The following is a 23,248-nucleotide window of genomic DNA, read 5'->3' on the forward strand; positions in this document are numbered from 1 at the left end:
ACTGACCACAGGGCACAGACTTGCACCTTCACGCCCGTTCCTTCACGCACACAAAGACACGGCAGGCCGCAGAAAAGACGCCGCAGAGTTTTCCCCACAGTCTACCCCTGGGCCTTACTTGGCGGCGGCTGGCGAAGTGGGTCTCTTGGCCGTGCTGCTGGGTGCCGGGGCAGGAGAGGGGGAGCGGCGGCGTCCTGGGACACTGGAGGGGGAGGCTGGCCGCTTCCCCGCAGGAGAAGGAGGTCGCTTCTCCTTCTCCGATTTCTGAGTGTCACCCGAGAGACAAAGAGAGATTCAAATAATTTAGCACCTAAAGCACCCAGCAAAAACAAAGTTGCTCAGGGAACCAAATAACAGAAAAACAAAGAGATCCAATTAACAGAAAAACAAAGAGACTGCATTATCATCACCATCATCAGCGGACATTGGAACAGCCTGCCTGTGTGATCAAAAGTCCCTTCATGACTTTGTAGTTGACCGAGCTGGTTGCTGACAAATAAAAGCATTACTTAAGACTCTAAAGTCCTGAAGTGCCATGGAGGGAATTAAAAAAAAAAAGTTACCCAGAGGTTGGAGAGATCCTGTGAACAAAGCAGTGCAAGAATTTCCTCAGGATAAAGTACATATGCTAAACTTCATTTTATTTCTTGAAGCTTCTTATGTGCCTTTGTGACTGGAGAAGCATCTCATCACACAGTCAGGGTAGCAGTGACTTGTAACAAGAGGCACAACTCTGTTGAAACCCCAAAGGAAAATGACAGGGTGTGAGAAGACCTGTGCCTCAGCCGTGGAACTTCAGACAGAAATGATTCTTAAGCCATGTGGCAACCTAGCCTTTTAAAATAGGACTTGATCTCGTCCCAGATTGCTCGAGAGTGAAAGGCCCTCTTTGCCTGACACTGCAACAGGCTCCTGTAATCAGGTCCACTCAAGCAAAACCATGGCTTCTCACGAAATCTGGGAGCAGCCAGTTTTGCATAGTGCAATCGGTCTGCAGTGTCACCTATTGTGAACTTCTGTGTCAAATGCCAACAAAGGACTCCATTATCTCTGCAGAGGAAGGACACCAGTTATGCTGGTGCATGTTTCCTCATGAAACCCGCCTGGAAACACAGGGCACTTTGATGGCCCCACTGGAGCGCCTGGCTTCCTCGTTTCTGATGCCAGGGTATCTATCCCAGCGTGCAAGGCCATGCTGGCTGGCTGCGCTGTGTGCAGTGGCGAGATTACCATCAAGGATAAAGCACAAGGCTGTTTTGAGAGTCAAATTAGTCACAACAATGATGGTGCCACTTCAATACTCCCCCCCCCCCCAAGAGAAGTGAATAAAACAAAGGCATTTTTCCTGAAATACTTAGTTTTAATGCCGTGCTGGTTAACTGATTTGCGCATCAATTTAAGATGTGACACTATAAAAATGAAAGAAATGGCAGATATGTTCAACACGATACTTAAGGAACATCAAGACAGGCAAACAGTAAGACTTCTGTTATTACTTTTTGTACTTTTACAGTATGTCCCATATATTTTTTTTATGCCTACTATATTCATAATGGTTTCACGTCCCCTTGTCTCTGTTTTGTGAAGTTTCCTGTAGGATATGTGCACATTACCCCCAGACACCCCAGCACATCACACCAGTCGACAGCGTGCCTGAAAGGGATCCCGAAGCCTGAACCACAGGACGTGTGATGGGAGACACTGAAGTTGCACAGCCTTTAGTGTGGACCACTGTGTGCAACATTCAATTTCATCACCCCCTTAAAATCCGCCGTTCAAGCTAGCTCTAAAGAATGTCTCTGAGACAGCAAGTCAGCACGGACAGCCCCAGCCCCTCTTGCAAAAAGAGCTTAGGGGGTTTGTACCAAGTATAAACTGTTACTTCAATAACAATAACGAGTATTAACACAGCATCAATAATTTCATTAGCAAAGGTGTTCCTAGCGTATCACAATGCATCAATCTCTTTTCTCCTCTCCTCAGGCCTGAGGACGATGACACACGCTGGCCTGCGTGGCACCCGTCTCCAGGCCCTCGCGTGCCTCTCCGGACTCACCTGTGCGCCGTCCGCGCCGCCTTCCGAAGAGGCGGAGGAGGGGGGGCCAGCCTTTTGCCGGTCGATGCTGCGGCTCCGCAGGGGCCCTCGGGGAGGCTGCAGGGGGCTGGCCGAGGCTGAACGAGGACAGAGGTGAGACTCTGATAAAGTTAGGGGGCATTGGAGCACGGCCAGCGGAAACAGGGAAGCGCCAAGTGGGACAGCAAAGCAGAGAGAGAGAGAGAAAGGGAAGGGATGGGCAAAAACAGAAAACAAGATTATATGCATACTGGATCCCTTATATGCTGCACAGACACCTGTCCAACGATGGCCGAGATAGCTGCTGGGGGACAGCAGCAGCAGACGGGGCGTCCCCCAAGCTCACACAGCGTCCCAGAGCCAGACGACACAGCACTGCCAGCGTACAGTACGAACACGAGGAGTGTGCAAGCAGCAGCAGGCACAGACAGCGACAGGGCGCACACCAGGGGCTTCTCCTGAACTGCACTGCGAAACGCTGCTGAATACAGCACTGTCAGAGCCTCCAGGACAGCAATTAAAAAACATCACTGTGTGTCAAAACCCCAACGAGCTTTCCAGGCTTCATCCCAGAAATAAATCCCCGGACAGTTAAATGTAACACTGTGAATGGGAGAACCCTTCTGGGATAATTGTCTTGGTGGGCTTAACCTCTTGCTGCACATGTAACTATAAGGTTAATAAAGTCACAAACAAACACATGCTACAATGTATATGTATTGTTTAATCAAGACCTATCACGATAAAGGGATTGTCTTTATCTTTGTGTGTGTGTGTGGAGGTTGCTACACATGATTTAGGGATTTAGTCATTAATCCACTAGGGTCTGGAGTCCTGACCTCATCTGCTCCTCACCAGGAATATGAAACGCTAATTAATTTTGACAGGTTACTCAGATACAGGAGCAAAACACAAAAAACAGTCCTTTCCTAAGTCTTTGCTGAGTCGATAGATTAACATGCTCAAGAAACAAGGCATACAATATGTATACAAAACCAAGGAAAAATTCAAAATGCCTTGTGAGGGCTGAGCACACAGTACTGTACTGTACCTACAGAAAAACAGGAAGGACAAATAATACGGTACAAGAGAATGCATCTTAAATGGCCATGGCCAGAATACCACTCGAGCAGCTATCACTTTTTTAAATAGCTAGTCTCTATCCGTACTTCACTCCTGTCCTTGACAAATACCGGAATCGGTAGCCGAATACAATAGCCAAGGACAAATAGCTATTCAGTGTATTATGGCAAAAATCAGACATTGAATGCGAATCAAATTGAACAAGTATATCTACACTTTATACAGGGCCAGTGTAGAATAGGGGAGGCAGAGTTGCTTTTTTCCAATTAAGTGAGTTCAGATGAATTTTCACCCAGTTACCCTTTGTGTTAGAAGTGCAAGCCAATGAACAGTGACTCCCTGCCTTCTCAATGAACGAGGGACGATTTCCCATCTTAATTCACAGCTCCTGCGTGTGGGGGTGTAAGCAATTTAACGTGACCCTGAAACCACTGCTCGTCTAAAACTCTGTATACAGACTTACACCGCGTCCTTCGTTTCCATTACTCCTCTGAAAATCGAAGACTTAGAGACAGTGTCTGCAGTTCACATTCACCTGGGGTTTTCGTAGCGCCCTTGCTAAAAACCGAATTCTCTATATTTGATCTTAACAGCCATCCTTTTCCAGCAAACGAAAGTGGGCGACACTTCGCCAGACGAAACCCCTCAGCATCAGGAACCCCCCCCGAGTACCATCAGGAAGGAAAAACCTGACGGGCTTCCCTTTGCAAGGCACGAGCTGCCACCCAGCAGCGAAGATACCCTGACAATGCAAAACAAGGAGGCCGAGGTATGGCGCTGTGTGTGTGTGTGTGAGCTTCTGCCACAGCAGACGCAATGCCACGCCGTCACCACACACAACGACACAAGCGCTGCCGGGGGGTCCCCGCTGGCTGTGCTCTCTCTGTGCGTGGGCCCCGTTACCTGGCGGGTCTGCTCCGTCAGCTGACAGGGCAGCGGTGCTCTTGCTCCTAGCTAAGGAGGCTTGCGTGGGCGTGAGCAGGCGGCTGATGACCCCGCTGTCCAGGGGGCCGGCCAGGGTACGGCGTGCTACACCGAAGCAGCCCGAGACACACAGACAGACACACAAACAAACAAGGGGGGTGAAAAACAGAGGAGTCTGGGTGAATTCAACAAGCAGGAGAAATGGAAAAAATCAAACAAGAAGGGCATCAACGTAAAGAGTCAAATCTGGGTGGTTTCATTGTCGAGAGCTTGTTAGGCGACGGTGCATTAGTGAGCCATTCCAATAAACAAACGGGGAGTAACTCAAAAGCACAAAAAACGCAAAAGAAAGGAGGTGTGAGACGAAATGAAAAAACAAAAGCAGGGTAAACGCTCCCAACAGAGGGACAGCAAAGTCTCGCTCATTTTTATTGCAGGTTTTGAGTCAGTGAGTTTCGCAACTAAGATACAAGTCGTCTCGGGTGACTGTAGGAGATCTCACGCAGACTTTGTTAATCTATTAAGGCCAAACCAACGCCCACTTCCGATATTCGAGCTGATCACTGCATCGCAAATCTTGATCGAGGATTTTGCTTTTGCTGTATTCAGCATGTTTCATTTTTACATCAGAAAAGCCTACTTTTTGGGCAGCCTGCCCCCATCTTGTGAGTAAAACCTGCAATGAAAACCAAAAGCTCGTTGGACTTTGCGGGACTCCAGACTCACAAAAAAATATTGTAACTTCGGTTACAACGGGGGGAAGTGAAAAGGAAAAGACAAATAAAACAAACCCTGCTCTCAACTGCTATTCTTTTCTCTGTGCTGAACTGAAGGCGTACAGTATATAGATGCTCCCTTAGCAGAAACACTGGAATAACAATGTTACGCACACCTGATGAGGCAAATGTGTTTTTATGTTTCAGACTACAAAAGTACAAACAGCTCACATCTGTAACCTTACCCAGTTCTAAAAAGATTCAGTTAGATACAGTTAGTTATACACTGTAATGGGTTGGAATAGGATTGCAGAGCTGAATGAAATGAGTATAAGAAATAAAGTAACAATGCCTTGGGACCAGAAGCTTTCCTTTAGAAGATACTACAAGCCTCAATCCAATTTTCAGCATATTCAAACACCGGAGGATTTATACAAGAATAACTTGAAAACGTGTCACACCCACTGAAGGAAAAGCATCCCCCTTTAAAAGAGAAAATCAAAATACAGGAGACACGCATTAAGCAGTCTTTTACATTGTTTTGTGACTCTTAGGCTGGGAAATCCAGTGACCAAGGAAGTATCAAATCTCATTTTCCAAAGGCATTCCACAAGAGCCAAACAGCTGAGAAAGAAAAAAGTCAGGTGACAATACTTTGGTTCGAGCAGGAAGCGAGGACCTCCCTATGGTAGAAGCTGTTAAAAAGTGACAAAAAAAACAAACATTTGCGCACTCTTCTTCGAATATGCTTGTGTTAGAGGGGCAGAAAAAAACTGCGAAGAAACAGGGGAAATAGGAAAAAAAAACAGATGTCGTGAGTAATGAAGATGGCCCACAGATGGGAGAATGGGAAAGATCAGTCAGGTTTCGTTCAAGACAAGCAAAGCCAGACGCACACAAGAGTCTCAAGCCAGTTAATATCACTGTGGGTTAAATGCCACACGTGCTGTTAGCCTCAGCACTTCTGCACAGCCTTAATGCTTTTAGCACATAAGCCAGTTATTCCTGGATTCAGTCTCGGGGACGACAGGCAAGCAACCAGTGCAGGTGTTATTTGCCACTAGTGTGGCTCAGCCTAGCAAGCGTGATTGAAGAATATCTAGCCACCTTGCTCCTCCTTTGTCCCTTTCTCTAGCTTGGGGGACGCCTGCGATCTATTCCCCACTCTAGTGAGAGAGGAGCTCCTCTTCTTCGCAGCAGAGCCTACAAACAACCAACGGCAACAGACATGTCTCATTAGGGGTAGGATACTGCACCACTGCAATCACGCTGCAGAATCACGGGCTGCTCGTTAACACACGAGGGGAGCTACCTCCCTAAGCCCAAGAGATCCGACAGACAGCACACCCCTTTCCGATCAAAGTTCTCAATCTGTCTTGGAGGCTGTTTTTTGTTGTCCAAAATAATTTGCAAACAAACGCGAAGCGTGACAGTCATAGAACTGGGAGTGTGTGTGTGTACACAAGCTGGGACAACTTATATAACGATAATCTAGTCATTCATTCTCGGCCTTTTTCGACCCCCGGTTCACAAATTCTGAAGGAAGAGAGAGATTCTGTGTAGAGTCCGAATCTGACAGAAATTGAGTAATTTGGCTGACTAATCATAATACTTCTGTACTGTACCTCATTCCACTAAAATACAGCCCAGTACACAAGCAGAAGAAAAATCGTGATGACTCTGGCTATAGACGATGACTCAACTATATAGCTAACCTAGACATGACAAGAAACAGAAAGGGAAACTGAGTACCTGGAAACTGCTAATTAAAGGGGGACAAAAAGAGCACTTGTAATAGAGGTACATAGGGGTGTTATATATTGGCCTCAGAATATACAGGGCTGACACGAAATTGCTTGGGTGCCAGGTTCACAAAAAATAAGAATACACAAATGCAGGCACACCAAGACAACCACACGACTGTCACAAGCACTGGTTTGGGGAAGCGAGGTTAAGATGTGCACTGTCCTAGAAATCGGAGAGCTGAAGAGCTCAGGATGCAATCTGCTGGGGAAAGCAGAGGGGAGACTCTGAGCATCTTCATGCCAGCCCTGTACCACTGAGACAACACACTCTGAACGAAGGGTTTCCTGCACCTGTCTGCTGCTCCTCGGACTGCTTTTGGGGTTCCTTAGCAGGGGCCTTACTAGGCAATCGATTGAGAGAGGAGCTCCTCCTTTTAGCACCTGGGGAACAGAAGATAATTACATCCTGAAACAGCGAAGGGACGGCCAAGGAACAAAATGGATCTTAAAAAGAGCAATAATATTTAGAAAATTACTTGCAAATTTGCATCCTTTATTACTCTCGACTTCAAAACAAAGAAAGAGACCACAGAATCGTTATTTTAAAATGTAAACTCGGTTGTCCTCAATGAAGAAACCTGAATCACAACAGGAGAAAAAAGTTTGACGATAGGCTTTTATCCCTGGCAAAGGAAAAAAGGTGCAGAAAGTTCAAAGGCAAAAAAAGAGGGAAGGAGAAAAATTAGGCGTGATCATCAGTTCACCTGTTCAAAATAACTATTACACAACACAAAACAAATCCCCAAACCAAGAGAGTATCGTACTTCAGAAGGAAAATCCACCTTTAAATAAGAGCCATTTCTGTGCTGACTAAATATTTTAGAGCTGGGTTTTCCCCAAAACAAAAAGAGCAGAAAGTTATTATTCATTAATAATGCTCATTTTAATGAATGGGCTTGTGATTCTTGCCGATTACGACGCGCAGGGGGGGAAGGATTCAGCGCTTGCATGTGGGTCGCGTGGCACGCAGGCTGGCTATCAGCCTCGCCAGGTTACTGCAACCAGGCAGGGCCCGGAGCTCGATTCGCCAGCCCAGGGGCTGCGTTCACCAGTCTGTCCAGAGCGCCTCTCGGCCGGAAGGCTGCCCCCTCGCAAGAGGGCGCCGGAGCCTAAAGCTCTGCACACACCTAGACGTTAACAAGGACAGTGGAATGAAATGGTCTGGGAGGGGGGCTGACACAGTGCAGAGCTGCCCCGATTCCCGGAGTTTACTTACTTTTCTCGGGTGAATTCATGAGGGTGGCGGAGGATGAAGAAAGGCGTTTGCTGATTACACAATCGGCCTGTTTCAGGTTCGTTGTGGATGTAGAGCGTTTTTCAGCTGGAGGCGAGAGAGAGAGAAAGGGCTGTAAGGGCCTGTTAAAAGGCAGGGAGCAGAGGAGCAAGAGGTCTCTGCTATTGCACACAGAGAGCATGTCCTGAGGCCCTGGAGCTCGTTAACAGCCATCTCGTCACGGTGTGGGGGGCTGTGCACCAGTATTACCCTGAGGTAGGGTAGGGCAGTATTACCCAGAATCCCACATGAACTTCACTACTGCTCTTCGCCAGACGTCTGTAATGCAGACAGGAAGATGGGAAGAGCAGTGCAATAACTTTAACCAACCTGAGTTCTGTGGGGTGACCAACCTGGGGGATGAGGTGGGGTGGTGGGCTGGTCTTACCGATTGGCCTGGGTGTGTGTTTGTTTTGTTTCTGTTGTGTGGTTGGTAAAAAGAAAAAAAGTGAAGCTGTTCAATTGCATTGTGAATTGTTCTTTATCTTATGTTTTTCTTTTTCTTTTGCTCCAAGAAAAATAAAAATGACCTCAGCTCCACTGCAACACACATCAGTACGGCCTCTCATGTTTAAACAGCTCCAGACATGAGAGAAGCTGTGTTACGCTTATACATTGCCAAAAAAATGTCATGCTAATGCTTACTATTTATAATAAAACTAACAGCTTTCAACTTGGAGCAATTCTTAAAAGACTGCAACTGTCATTCAGAGGTTTTTCCCTTGAAACTAACATTAATTCTACCTTTCTGTTCCTATCAATAATTTAAGAGTCATTTACTTGGAAGACGATGCAGGTGTAGACATCTCAAGTACATATTTATTTTCCCCCCCACCAGTTAAATTATGGCCATGCTTTACTTTTGTTAATAGCAACCAAGTGCATTAGCTGGTAAAGAAAAAACGATCTGCCACTGTTTGCCAAAGCAGCCAAATAACATTTCAACAACAACAACAACAGGCTTGAGATTGAACAAGCATGTGGAGATTAGTGAGACAAAAATAAAGAAAAAATTAGAGGCATTAAATCTGTCAACCGTTTTCATTTGTCGAAAAGAAATAAAAAGGCTGTCACAATTAAAACGTGTTTTAAAAACATGCATACCCATACGGCACACTCCTATGTGTAGTCGCTTTCTGTTTTGCATTAAAACCCCTTCACAAATACAGTAAGCAGGGCCAAATGGAAACCCCTACTCTGGGTGTTTTCTCGTTCAAAATGACCGCCATGCTGGGTGAAAGTAAGGCACATCCAAGCACACAACAGTTTGCAAGTGATTAGTGAGTTAGTGTGAGGCAGAGGCCTCCATCCATCCGTGCTACACATGAACTAATCAGCACCACCTTCTTCCGCTCTCTGAGGATCTGCTGGAGAAGAAGGTACTAAGTCTACAGCTGGGGCTGTCTCAGGATCACCTACACAAGACAGAAATTAGAAAGAGGAAAGAAAGCTACAATTCTGAATAAGTGATTAGGGAGAAACATAATTCCCTTCTGGAAATGGGTTTCAAGACAACATAATTACATGAACATAAAAACATAAAATTGGTTACAAACAGGAAGAAGTGAATCCACAGACCATCCATCTCGTTCGGGAGCGAGTGGCTAATGTGTCCAAGGATTTCAGCCAGCTGCTTCTTGAAAGCCTAAGTATCAGCCTGCCTGAGGAGCCCGTTTTCACTCCCACAAGGCTATGTGCAGAGAAATGCCTCCTGATCCCAGTCTCATACACACTTCCCGATAGCTAGCTTCCTCTTGTCCTCTAGCTGACATTTTAACTGTGGGTGATGCTGTGCTAGACAACGCCCCTGTGGCACAAGCAGGTGATATTACATTCCCTGCATGGCTTCAGTTACTTAGCTGAACGACATAAAACCTGGAGTGGCTTCGACTATTTCAATACAAAATAACAGAGCAAATGAAACACAAGATGAGGAAGTTAAAAATTGATTTTATGCCCCATGTAGGAGACTCCTTCTCTTGACAGACACTTCGCAGCCCGCAAACACATACAGTACTGCAGCAGGACAGGACACCAGTGATTCAGGCGTTTAGATTCGGCAGTGAGCCACCAGCGAGCACCGCCAGGGCTATCTGAAACCACTCTGCTGCAGCACGAGCACTGCCTGAACTCCATATCAACCACAAGACCCGCAACGAGTGCAGAAACCAGGACAGTTCGCCTGCAGGGCCAATTATCCCTGTAAAGCACATATTCCGAAAAAAAAAACAAAAGCCCTCATTCAATTCATGTCTTCAAGAGCTGGAACCCCATCTAAATGCCGAATCGGTCCCACTCTCGCGGATTGAAAAGCTTGTCCTTACCGGCCTTGTTCTCCAACTCCGCGGTCGGACCTCCTCCCCAGGACCACCTCTTCTGCCTCTGCTCCAGCCTCTGGCTGCGCTCCAGCGTGCGCCGCATCACAGCCTCGTAGTGCTCCTGCAGCAACAGCACGGCCAGGCACACAAGCGCCGTTAGACACGGGCACGAGGAACATTATCCCTACTCTCGGGGGCGAGCAATTCGGGCACCGTTTCTGGAGACCTAGCTGAATCTTGCAATCCATTTTAATTTCAGGCAGCAGCGTGGGGTAGTGCTCAGGGCTCTGGGCTTGTAACCGGGAAGTCGTGGGATCGAAGGTGGAGCACTACTGCTGCCGATTTGCGCAAGGCACACCACACCAGCAGGGCTGTGTCGGTAGGCACAAATGCAAGCTGCGTTGGAAGAAACAGTTAAATGAACTAGCGAGCTTTTAAATGATCAAAAAACAAAGTATAACGATTAGGCTTTCACAGTCCCTAGTCTATGCTCAGACATCACTCATATCAACATCTAGCGCTGCAGGTGACAAGAAAGCTACAGTGTAGGAGAAGGATTCGGAAAAGCCCCCGCAGTGTCGCCAGAGTGACTCAGCCAGGAGGGGCACTCGCCAGAGTACAAGGCTGAGGGTCTATGATCACGGGTTCGAGGGACTCCTTAGGCAGCGGTGTCGAGGGCTGGGCGGGAGACGTTTTCAGCCACCCAGAGCCCCCTGTCCGCCGGTCAGCACTGTCCCTCCGGTGCGGAGCGGCGCTGCCTGTGATGTGTTAAAGATGACGGCGTCTGCCTACTGCGCTGTCAAGGTGCTCCGAGCTTCAAACCCACAGGGTGGATAGAACAAAGGCACTGGCAATTCTCAACTTAGAAAATAAAAGAAATTCCTCTGTCAAGATACCGGTAGGAAGTGGCTTTTCAGCTTCATATATGCTTAATAATCAGTCCCTCCCCCAGTGCTAGCTGTGTTGTGGAAAATGTTTTCTCGTCTATGGTTACTGGATATTTAAAAGTCAAACAGCAACGTTCACGGGCCAGAAAAAAAGATCACTCCACCAAGACCACAGGAAAAGTATTTGCACCAGTGCCCTCTGACAGATGTATAAAAATGTAATTGCTATTCTTGCTCTGCAGATCAGAACATGGATATTGCACGCCGACAAAAACTATTTCTAAAACTAAAAATGACTCTTCATAGAACTGATTATTGGCTACACTGCCGTGCCGAGTCTGAGAGAAAGGAAATACTTGAAATTATGGTCACTGCTACACCCACTTGATCACAAGATTCGTGACTCAATGATGGAGAAAATATTTGATACAATTAAGCCTCTTACTTTATAAAGAGAATGCAGCATCCCAGTACGTAATCTTGTGGAAGAAAAAAATTAGTAAGGTGAAGTCAGATTTTTGTTCTTCAGTTCCAGCCAACAAATGTACAAATAATAAAGGTGTGCACATTTTGGCTAAAAGTATCTGTTCGCCCTAAAAAAGTGGGACAAGCCCCAGTGGTTTCACTCAACTCAAATGCTCTGACTAACAGGTTGAGCTCAGAACAGCTCTTCACAGATCCTGCTGATGTGCAAACATCCTAGACAGTCTGAGGGTGTGCACCTAATGACACAGCACAGCTTGCACTGGAACAATGGCAGGGTGTGGAGGGACCCACTGCACCACACGTAATTCTACTGCTTGCAAGATGTATGAAAGCAGCAAACAGAAAGCATCATGTGTATCTTTGGAAGGTCAGGGGAACAATGTCATTCTGATGACTTAATTCCCGTTTTCATGCACACTCCGAGAAATGCACCACATCTGTCTTATCAGCAGAATATGCAGGAAAAAAAACAGCAGAAACTATGGATGGACTGCTGATAAAACGTTGCATATCGAGTTCAAGGAGATCTGGACTCCTTGGGGTCAACTTGGACTGAGCAGATTGAGAAACTGGCTTCCTTTCGCCAGTTGTTACAACTTGATGATTGGAGTATTTTACAGATCCAAGTGCCTTTTCAAGCCAGTCCACTGAAGACCCATGGATGTATGCAAGCACCTCGGAATCCAATCGACCCCTGGGGAATCTGTCTCGCTCATGACCCTGAGAAGCAGAGCCTGCAGACCTGCTGCACTAGAGTCCCAGCAAACTCCGACTTTGACGGCACACAGGCTTGGATTCCATTCCAATTGCACACAGAGGAAATGATTTGAATACATTCTGCTGGCTGACTGGCTGCTGGGATGACTAACTCCAAATCTGAATTTTTCAGCCAAGGACAAATGAATCTGTGTTTACGGTGGACAGGCATTCAAAATAACAGCGCTGTGTGCGCCCCCCACTGGGGTGCTGTGCAGTGAACAGCATTTTTCAGCAGGACTGCTGTTTGTACACACCTGGCAGATGTCACACAGAATATCAGACACCCACAGGCCATCTAAAAAAACTCTACAAAACTTGTAATCCTTCTCAAAGTCATGGGCTTCCATAGCAAGGGACACTGCTTTTTCCATTCACTCTGCTACAAGGGCTGTCAAGCCTGATCTTATCCCATGTCTTCGTCCCAGTGGACCCTTAGTTATTGTACTGCTGCTGTGGGGTCCAGTAAGTACAGAAAGTATGGGCTGGATCAGTGCAATACATTGGGAGGACCCGGTCTTCTCTGTGGGGCACGGGCAGCTATACTGGAGCACCCAGCCTCCCCTACCTTCTCCTCCTCCTGCCTCTGCTTCCTCTTCTCCTCCACGGCCGCCCTGCGCTGCTCCTCTTTCCGGCGCTGCTCCTCCAGCTTCTTCTGGCGCTCCTCCATCTGCCGCGCGTACTGCAGCCGGGCCTTCCTCTCCCGCTCCAGGATCTGGGACTCCCTGGCGGCTGGGCGCACAAGGAGGGGGGGGGGGGAACGGAAGGTCAGGGAGACGGCGAGACCAGACCGGGGCTCAGCTCCCCAGAACGGGCAAAAACACTTGACCGAGAGCAAGGGCCTGCTTAGCACTAAAAAACTAGGGCAGGCCTCTAGGACAGTCCACCACTTCCTCACACCACTGCCCCCAGCAGAGTGCTAAGTCCATTTACACCGGGGGTTAAGGCCCTCAGACACTCATTACTTGCATAAAGAACTGGGATCTGCGCACGCTTCACACAGAAAATAAAAACTTCTAGTATAAAAGAGGAAAGAACTACAGCCGGTGTCACACAGGGACATTTAGATGTTTTTGATCATGTGCCAATGCCTTGGCCAATTAAACCGTCGAATAGATAGAAATAATTCTATTAAAAAAAAAACATCTAATCATTAAAAGCATCTGAAATGATACCGAAGAGTCATAAAGGACAGATTTGAGATCTAATGTACAGGACACCCAGTCTCTGAAATGCGGTACAGGAAAAATACAGTACTTACCTTGCTGCTTCTCCTGTTCCTCTCTCCTCTCCTTTGCCACTCTCAGCTTGTCATCTATCCTTAGTGTTGCTCCATCAAGTACTGCAACACACAAATGCTACTGTCACTTTCACTCTCTTAGGAGCCACGGTCTGTTTGCCCACAGGTTATGTCTGCCAGTAATGATGACTTTTTTTCCTTTTCCCGGTACAGCTTATGCTTTCTCCTCTATATGGGATGCACTGTGATGGAGAGTGGTTATCTGGGAATCCGACAGGTCAATACTCTTGCTGTAAGCTGTGGGGGAACATCTGCCACTAAAAACTCTATTACACATCCGATTCTCGGGAGGATCTTAACAACAATAATGCTCCATTGAAAGCAAACAGGCACATTCCCCAGCACGTCCTCACCTCCCACTGGCAGTTTTTAAATTCAGCCCACTTCACGTGGCTCCATCTTGGGTGACTGCTTATATTCAACGGAAGCATCAGTCTGCTAGGCATCATCAAGAGTGGCAACAACTCAAACATACAATTCATCTAGAAGCAAGAGAATTGATGCACAAGAAGGCTGGCACACAGCACCGGGGGGCAGTCTGGTGAGGAAAACCTGAGCACAAACAGCCTGAACCCAGTCCTCGGCCTGAATACCTCCAAGCTGCTTCCCCAATCCTCTCAACATAAGAACTAATGGACACATGGTTTGCATTCTGGGTCCTGGCAAAGCGGACAGTTAAGAGTTACCTGGCTTGGCGCCTGTCTTTGTGCCACCCCCTGAAGGTGCTGCCAGGCCCGGACTGCTGCTGGTCAGACTGCGCCGCTCCTCCGCTTGCGCCTGGGCTGCGGCAGCTGCCAGAAGAGCAGGAGAGAGAGCAGGGCAATGAGCTGGCCGCCATCGAGCACAGGCTGCAGGGCCTGGCAATGAGCGAGCAGGCAGGTGTGTTTCTATTTTGTGGGATCGGGGGGGTAGGAAGCCATTTGAAAAGTGTTGAAGATTTAATAAGCAGCACAATAAACCCGCTTGTCTGCAGCTGGACCTCAGCCACTGCAGCCTGGGCCCTGAGCAGGCTAGCCGACTCCCACACTCAAGAAAAGACCGACGGGGAGAGAGAAAGCACTGGTGACTCCCTGCCGACAGAGGTGCCCGCGTTGTGCTCATAACCGAAACTGAAAGAATAAGAGATTTAAAAAAACCCGGAAAAACTCAGGTGCTCATTTGCTCTGTGCTTTAAATAACCGGATTATGTAGGCAAAGACTGCCAGACAAGATCACAGATGGAAACCTCCACAACCCCCCCCGGGTCATGTTTAACAGGCCATTTAAAAACAACAATTACAATCGACCAGGACCGCAGGCAGGCAGAGAGCGAGGGAGGAAGGATGCAGAAAGGGAGAAAACAAACCACTACAGAAACTGCTTGTGTCCTAGTAACACCCCCCCCCCCCCCCCCGAGTGTGCATGCGTTTCTGGATGCTGAGCGGCTCAGCCACGCGGCCCTGCCTCATGTGACCAGGTCTCCCGGTGAAAGTGCTGAGCTGCACACTTCTCCAGGAGCTCTGCGCTGCCTCCAGAGACCCCGCCATTTTGGTCAGATAACCGATCGGGAACAACACCCTGCTCTGACTCCACTTCCTGCCGTGATGAAGCAGAACCCCACCTCCCCGTCCCCTGACCTACTGGACAGCTCGGCTCTTCAGACAGCTGACACAAACACAGGCAAGGAGGCAAAACACCTCCCGGAGCGAAAAGACAAACATCTGCAGCTTCACAGTGCAAATTCAAGGCTGCCGTCTGAAAATGTACTGTACTGTGTGCGTTTCTGCAGTCCTGTTGATCTACACAGGAAAGCAGGAGAACTATAAAACGAGGTGAAGTGGCCCATCATTCGCAGGCTGTGGCCAGGATTCCCGAGAAGAGGGGGTGAATGAACCGAATGCCTGCTCGGGTAGCTGGCCTTCTGAAAGCTCCTCCATCATAGGCCACCCACTGGCTTCTTTTAAGGCACAAGGTCCTTGGATCAATTAGCTACTCACTGCCACATGGGCTAGATGGGCAGAATGATCTCCTCTCGTTTGTACGCGTTCTGCACCCTGCTGTGGGCACTGTGGGACTCGCAGTTGGCTGTGGCAGGGTATGGCTAAGAGGGACTGCTGGGAAGGGGGCTGAGGCAGGACAGCTGAGTTAATTAGACTGAGGGTTTGGGTATAAAATAAAAATATAAATTTTCTAACCAAAAAAAAAAAGGAAGAAAAAAATAGGAACTAAGGAGAGCACAGAAACATAGCGAGGCCTGTAACTTCAGGAAGCTACACACCGCAATTGTTTATAAATCTTCCTGGTCTGTGCGAGATCGTTTAAAGATTGTTTAAAGAAGGGCCCAGGAATCCCCAGTCTAGTTTTACATTCCTGCTGTGAACACCGAGGACAGTCTGCTGTTAGCTCGCTGCTCTGCCATTCCTCAATGCTCACCTCCTGGAGGGCGTGTCATAAGACAACAAATGTTCTCTGTATGACCAAAATCAAAGATTGTATCAGATTACAAAAATGGAACAGCAAAACAACACACCACAGCTCGTCCTTCTACAGACAGCGTGGTGTCAAATCTATGGGAGCCTCTGCAGGGAAGAGATCTGTTAGGTCACCCAGAAGCTGAGTAAATGAATGAAATGACATTTTGATTACAAGTGAAAACGCTTATTGATTTTCCTTTAAACTTTTGCCAGGGAGCTGCACCCTGACAGCTTTGTGTGCACAGCAGGCCAGCCTGGGAGAGGGGAGACTAATATCAACACCGGCTGCGTCACCTATAGGCAGGGATCATTATCATCATCATCATTACACTTATATAGCGCTTTTCTGGACACTCCACTCAAAGCTCATCACAGGTAATGGGGCTCCCCTCCACCACCACCAGTGCGCAGCCCCACCTGGATGATGCAGTGGCAGCCAGAGAGCACCAGTACACTCCCCACACACCAGAACAGAGAACAGAGTGATGAAGCCAGTTCAGAGATGGGGATTATTAGGAGGCCATGATTGTTAAATGCCAGGGGGAACTCTGGCCAGGACACCATGGTTAACACCCTTGTGGTTATTGAGAACACTCTGGGATTTTTAATGACCAGAGAGATTTAGGACCTCTGTGTTATGTTTGACCCAAAGGAAGGTGTCTTTTTTTTTTTTTTTTTTTACAGTATACTGGGGCATTAGGACAAGGAGGGGTGAGCACCTCTTACTGGTTCCACTAACACCTCCCTCCAGCAGCACCCTCAGGTTTCCCAGAAGATCTCCCATCCAGGTACTGGCCAGGCTCACACCGGCTGAGCTCCGGCGTGTCGCGAGTTGTGAGACTGTGCAAGTGAACGCCTCCTTTCTCGAAAGGTTGAGAGTCCGAAGCTCATCCCGGACTGGAAGTGTGTGTGGACTGGCCATGGCATCCCCCCTCTCAGCGAGAAGCGTGTGGGGGAAAACTCCAAGACTGGGAGACCGCGGTGTGGGGGGACGGAGCAGAGTGATAACGATGAGCCCTGCGTCCTGCCCGGCAATGGCCTTTTCAGATCATTAACTGAACTGACTTCAATAGTGTTCCCAATGCTGCTCCTGGAGTACACTTGTCTCTTACCAATGCCAAAACGATCAGAATGATTGATTTACATTTCCTCTCGTGTTTTAGGATTTAATCATAATCTTAAGTGTGCTGTTTCCAAGAAACACAGCGTTGCCAGCTGGTTTAAAACTGTTGCTCCTTCATAGAATTTCAAACTTCTGTTAATGTTGATTCATTTCCATTGAGCAAACCAAGGAGAGAAGACGGTATCAAATACTCTCACTGTGATCTTAGTGCCAAATGCGCCCACTGATTAATTTCTGCCAAGTCACTGAAATAATAAAAATGAATAATGCAGACAGGTTGCATGTTCGTTTCTTACTTAGCATTTAAGAAATGACACAGCTCAGTTCAACTTAAGGGCTCAATGAGCCAAAGGCGACAGTGCAGTGTACTTTAAATAACGTCCCATTAAGAGCCCTTCTATCTCCAAATCCAGAGGATCAATCACCTGTCACCCATACTGGCTTAAATTCCTGACTGCAGGGCACCGTGTGTCATTTGTTAAACAGGACACATGTTTTTTTTTAACCTTTCCCAAAGTTCTTAAAGTGTGTAAACTGAATTAATTGGTAATGATTTGTGGGAGGGAGAGGTTTGCCATGCACAGCTGAAAAATTAGTTTGGTGCAGTGAGACTTTAGGTTTTCAATCTACAAAGCAGTGACAGGGGGGGGAGGGGTAGATCAGGATGTACTGGATCCAGCCGGGCGGGAGAAATAAAGCTGGAGAGAGCAGCTCAGGTCCCCGTGGGCTCACGCCAGCGAGTGGTTCCCAGGCTGTAACATTAGGAATACTTGCATCTAAATCCAGAGAAGTTTTTTAAGCTTGCAGTGACGTGCACAGGGAGAGTGGGTGAGCAGGAGGCTTAATATAGCCACTCAGGCTTCAGAAAAGAAACTCTACAAAAGACCCTAAACACCATCACCACACGATCTTGGCATGGATGCAATCCGTCTTTTCTTCCCCAACGCACTCTCCGAAGACACGACCCGCCAGAGAGGACCAAAGGCTAAACTGTGCAGTGTGGCCAGTCAGCGGCTAAGGAAAACCTGGGCTGGCTTATTTCTCCCTCTCCCTCTCTCTCTCCCCGTCTGCTGCTACCAAAGTTCACCCGCGGACTGCCAACCAGCTGCGTAGCAACGGTCGCTACGCGGCGCTGCTCCGTGGGCAGGTCCAGCGAGGTACTCCAGAGGAGAGACGCACAGAGCTACCTCTGCACAGCTGGGGGAGGAGAGCAACCACCCACAAATAACACCGTTCAAATCTGAACACCCAACTAACCACCTGCTGCACTCTACAGTCGCCCAGCCTCTCTCATTTTCCCAGGGATTTAAACACACAACTTCTGACTGGGCCCCGACTTAAAGTCTAGACCGATTTAAACAAAGGTCTGCTTGAGAACCACCAGGGAAGGGAACATTCATGGATGCAGGACGGCGAGGGATTATCATTTTGACCAAAGCAAATTCCACCCATATACCAACTGGGCGATTTACCGCAGCAAACCAGGCACAGTACAAGGCTCAAGGGCACCACAGCAGAATCCCACCCACGACTTACAGACCCACAGGCTCACAGCTACAAGACCACAGCCATGGCCACGCACCCACACTGCAGCGTATATTCTGCTCAGCCTTCGTCTCTACTGACAACCCGAACTGAATGAAAAAGACGCGTCATGTGTCCCCTGGCCTCCTGAAGCACGGTGGTCTACCAAAAGCCAGAGCAAGCAAAGGGGGGGGGCAGTCTGGACAATCCGAGCGCTCGTCAGACCCCTCTTCAGTATTTTTGGCTCACGTGTTAACAAAGCAACAACACTCATTTAATCGCCCTTTTGTAAGATGCCGGGTCCTTCTGTAACACAAAAGGCTAATCCTTGGAGCGAGTTTGTTTGAAATGAAGAATTCAACAGCAAAAAGGATGTGCTTTGTCTGAGTGAACACCAAAACTCTGCCAAAGTGCGCCCTGACCTGGCCAGCCCCCAGCTCTGCTCCCTGGCCTGTTGGAGTGACACAGCTACAGCGCAGGCCAGTGTCTCCACTGACAACAGCCCGGCCTGGAGCGAACTGTGCAGCCTGCGTCTGACAGGCTAGCAAGCCCACAGCTACTGTAGCTCACCCTGCACACGGCCTGTCTCTGCATTGTTCTGGGCAGGAAGCCTGTGATCACAGCCCCCAGCTCACCAAAGGGACCAGAACAAAGCAGCCGTTTCACTGAATATGCAGGAGGCACTCGAGTTGGACACACTTGGTCTCCGCACTCGGGAGACAAAACAGAGCATCATCGGTGCCCAAAGCACAAAATCAAAAACACATGAATGCATAAATAAATACATCACAGTTTCATGCCAGACTGGAGGACAGAGGCTTGGCTTCCAAATGCATTCTCCTCAATGCCTGCACTACTTCTGTTTTAGTACCTGTTGAATACCAAGGCATGACTCATCTGTTCAGTTAATATCCACTGTCATTTAATTTAGAGTTTGTAGACTATTTAGGAACCCTATGTTCTGTGCTGTTTTTTAAAAATAATTTCACTAAATGACCATAAAGAAATCTAAAATGACCATTCCACCGATGTCCTTATTGTTTCATAGCGCAATAAGGATGACTGGTTAGTATATAGATGCAACTGTGATTTCATGAACTAATACAGCAACATTTTCTATCGGGATTAATCAAATCGGGATTAATCAAAACAAATAGGATCATAATTTGGTATGCAGCCTATGCTGAATGTGTGGGGAAAAGACTTTAATAAAGCAGCATGATGTTTCAGAACTGCCAGTAATTAAGATTTTAAGCTGCTGAAAAGAACTGTGACATTCGGAGACGGTGTCATTAAGACCCATCAGAAACCATCGCTCTTTCTGCATCCTGGGTTTTGGTTTCCTTACAAGTAGCTGACACAAGCGCCGCTCGGGTGTGCAACGTTTCCTGGCCACCGAGATCTGGCATTATGTTAATCAGATCCCACGTCCATTTCTAGAGCTGCTGAGATTAGCAGCGGCACCAGCAGATACCGTGGTGAATACTGTAGAAGGGGCAGGCCTGAAGGGCTTCAGTCCGGCGCTGCCACACCGATTCCTACTTGACTTCAGAGCTCTTTCGGGGTGGCTGATGCCCGACAGGGCTAGCTCTCTGTGTGGGCCTGTTCAGCTACTGCTCAGCTGCGCTCTGGCGGCAGAACACGAGGAGCTCAGACTAATGAGCCCTGCCGGTGAAGAAATCCTCCCTCCATCAGAGTACTCATCGAGCCAGCTGCAGGTTTCAGGATGTGAAACGCACAGGTGTCAATTTGAAGAACAGGACAAAAACCCAGGAGGAGGAGGAGACGCCCGCTGCACAAGTCAGCCGGAACAGACATGGTATAGAACAGATGCCCATTTACAGAACACAAGGAACAGCAGCCTGGCTCAAGTCCCACTGAGCCGACAACACCCACGGCTGCTCCGGGACAAGAGTCTTTAAGTTGGACCAATTTTATAGGTTCATTTTAAACCTTATGCTATGTTGACCAATGGCTCCCCAGCAGGTACCTGTCAGAGCGAAGCCCTAATGTTGCTCTAGGGACCAGGGGGGAAGGTGGCCCAGGCACCCCAGGGTGCTGTCTGCTGGGGAAGGGGGTGGCTGATGAAGAGGGCATCATGGAGAATGGGGCTGGGATCTATATTAGGTACTGATCTTTCAATGTTGACAACACTGGGCTGTAGGTTTCCACTACGTCAGCCCTGTATACAGACTCGGAGACACAGAGACTCGTGGGGCGTCCTGCGCTTAATTAACAACACACTTCATGTTATAGAGCTGAAGTGGCAACGTGGTGCAGGATGTTATAGATGAGACTGGATCATATAAAAAAACAGGCAGTGACAACCAGAGCACAGGGACTAAAACAAGGTAAAAAATCTTGAATGCCATTATGCATTCTTCATTGCAAAGATACACAGATTCAGCTTTGCACAGAGCTGGACTGTATAACAAAAGCATTTCAAACAAACAGTGAACATATGGTAGATTCAGATCCATCTTGCATGATGTCTAGAGCCAGAGCAGGCATGTACAGCACTGCCAATGAAACTCAGTCCACGTCACTCTGTTTCTATGACCTTGCCATATTTGCATCTCTCAATTTACATGTGCTATTTCAACAATGAAGCTGCTAAATGACTATGTTGCACCGCCTTGCCAAGCTATACTATGCTATAGATCTCTTTTTATAACTGTTACTCCTCCTCCAACCACTGCCACAACAGAGGTAAAACAGAAAGAAATATATAAGTATATACACATTTACTCTGGTCACTGTACCAACATAGGCACTGAATACACTGCTAACCGATATCTGTACATGAATGGGATATAGACAGCCCTTGCCCACATAGCTTATTTTTATCTTTTAGGCCTTTATTATTTTGTCGACTAAAAGCAGATTTAAAACTGCACCACAAATAAAAACAGCAAAGCAGACTGCGACCTGCAGGTCCTCAGAGCAACAAAATTCAAGACTAGTGCACTTCTGTGGGTAGAGCCACTGGCACACCACGCAGGGCCTGTTTTTCAAACTAGCACAGCAGAAACACTTGCACGTGCCAGGTTTGCAATGCATAATACCACATCTAGCAACACTGTTCTTTATATTCACTTTTACATGACACATTGGACTCTTGTGTGTCTTTAAGCCCTGTGAACCCACCCTGAGAGGAACCGTTTCAGACAAGAAATTTCAAGGAATTTCATTAAGTGACAAACTGCTCCACAGACACGATCTCCAGCTGTGCTCTTAACCCACCCTGGCTAATTTATTAATGACAGCAGCCAAGGTGACATCTAGAGAAATCCTGGTGACCACACAGCAAAGCTGATAGATCCAGCGTTTTTACCACCGAGTCCTCGAGAGCCGTCTCGCGCTCCGGGTCTGCAGGAGGCTCTTTTCCTGGCCGAGAGCGAGGGCTGTCTTTGCAGGCAGGAAGTGTCGTAACACGGCTGCCGGAGAAAATGTGCCTGCGCTCCAACAATGCAGTCTTTACTCGCGGGCAGCTGTGGCCTGCTCTCACACAATGGCGACCTGTGAGGGATTACTGGGGATCTATTCACACAGCTCTGCAAGGATGAGCGCAGCTAATTAACAACAGGAAGTGGTCATTAGTTACTGGCTAACAAGCATGCTGAAGGAAGTCTGGAGAAGTGGGATATTCATTTTGCATTAGTGTCCCTATCCCGGATTTTCCAAGTGCCCGAGTCAGATCATCTGGTAGCGGAGGAAGGTCTTTTTACAGCTGCTGAGGTCTTGACTCCCTGGCTACATCCTGTTCGAGAACACGCGGACGCTACTAAATAGGCCCCTGCCAGGTACTGACCCCTCTGGCAGACCTGAAGGCCCACGTGTCCACCACCCCAAAAGCCGCACACCCCAGGCAGGGGTTGCAGCCAGCCGGTGCCTGTCCTGGGAGCACAGGGCGCAGAGTGAGACGACATGCCTGCACTGCGCTTAGAACCCGGCTCTGCACAGAGGCAGAGACAAAACACGATAAAAGTCGGTGTCACTTAAATTCGCCCCCAGCTGTGCGAACGGCAAGGTTCAAAACGTTTTCTACACATAAGTCACCAAGTTAAAAACTCATTGTTACGTAGCTCATTTTACCACAACCTAAATTTTTCATTTTTAGGAGAGTTTACAACTTTTATTCCACAAAGGTGTTAAAAGGGCCTCCTTAAATCTAACCATATGGTCAGATCCTCTTCCTACACAATGTCACTAATCACTGAGATTGCCCACTGCCAGACCAAAGACAGACCACTCCCAGAGTGTACCTAAGGCAGCCAAGATCGCAAGACGGGAGCAAAGGGAATCAGACAGGAGGTAAAATTCTCCGTAGCACTTTGCTACCTTGTGGTTATTAATGTTGACACCTAGATCCGCCATATCAGAGACGTGCCTTCCCCAGCTCTGACACATCGGCCCCTGCTGGGACAGGGCGCCGAGTAGGCATCTGAACATCCCTGCGTGTGTGCCACCTCTGGAAATGGGATTTTGGGCTGTCAAAGCTAAGAAAGGGGCCCTAAACTACCTTT

At 47.9% G+C, this 23,248-nt stretch overlaps 1 protein-coding gene and 1 long non-coding RNA gene across 15 annotated transcripts in view; one reads left to right on the forward strand and one right to left on the reverse strand.

Moving 5' to 3' along the window:
• Positions 1 to 23,248, reverse strand: part of map7d3 (MAP7 domain containing 3) — a 39,797-nt gene that overhangs the window by 12,659 nt on the left and 3,890 nt on the right. For 2 of the 13 annotated variants that reach the window (XM_069193695.1, XM_069193694.1), the window contains exons 2-12: positions 14,309 to 14,413; positions 13,584 to 13,664; positions 12,891 to 13,054; positions 10,200 to 10,314; positions 9,219 to 9,290; positions 7,819 to 7,923; positions 6,894 to 6,983; positions 5,905 to 6,000; positions 4,061 to 4,186; positions 2,057 to 2,196; positions 119 to 264 (exon numbers count right to left, since the gene is read on the reverse strand). In XM_069193695.1, coding sequence (XP_069049796.1) covers positions 119 to 264; positions 2,057 to 2,196; positions 4,061 to 4,186; positions 5,905 to 6,000; positions 6,894 to 6,983; positions 7,819 to 7,923; positions 9,219 to 9,290; positions 10,200 to 10,314; positions 12,891 to 13,054; positions 13,584 to 13,664; positions 14,309 to 14,413 — 1,240 coding nt within the window. The remainder of the gene's footprint in view (positions 1 to 118; positions 265 to 2,056; positions 2,197 to 4,060; positions 4,187 to 5,904; positions 6,001 to 6,893; positions 6,984 to 7,818; positions 7,924 to 9,218; positions 9,291 to 10,199; positions 10,315 to 12,890; positions 13,055 to 13,583; positions 13,665 to 14,308; positions 14,414 to 23,248) is intronic. The other 11 variants (XM_069193696.1, XM_069193697.1, XM_069193698.1 and 8 more) reach the window with 11 other exon arrangements.
• LOC138241064 (uncharacterized) lies at positions 261 to 19,129 on the forward strand. Of its 2 annotated transcripts, none has more exons than XR_011190279.1 (5): positions 261 to 1,857; positions 1,984 to 2,188; positions 3,751 to 3,926; positions 16,760 to 16,863; positions 16,947 to 19,129. It is a non-coding gene; the product is annotated as an uncharacterized lncRNA (long non-coding RNA). The 2 variants fall into 2 exon arrangements; XR_011190278.1 differs by having other exon boundaries at positions 261 to 1,477; positions 1,588 to 1,857; positions 16,760 to 19,129.

This window comes from Lepisosteus oculatus, chromosome 8, assembly GCF_040954835.1.
Source record: "Lepisosteus oculatus isolate fLepOcu1 chromosome 8, fLepOcu1.hap2, whole genome shotgun sequence".
In the NCBI taxonomy this organism is placed as follows: domain Eukaryota; kingdom Metazoa; phylum Chordata; class Actinopteri; order Semionotiformes; family Lepisosteidae; genus Lepisosteus; species Lepisosteus oculatus.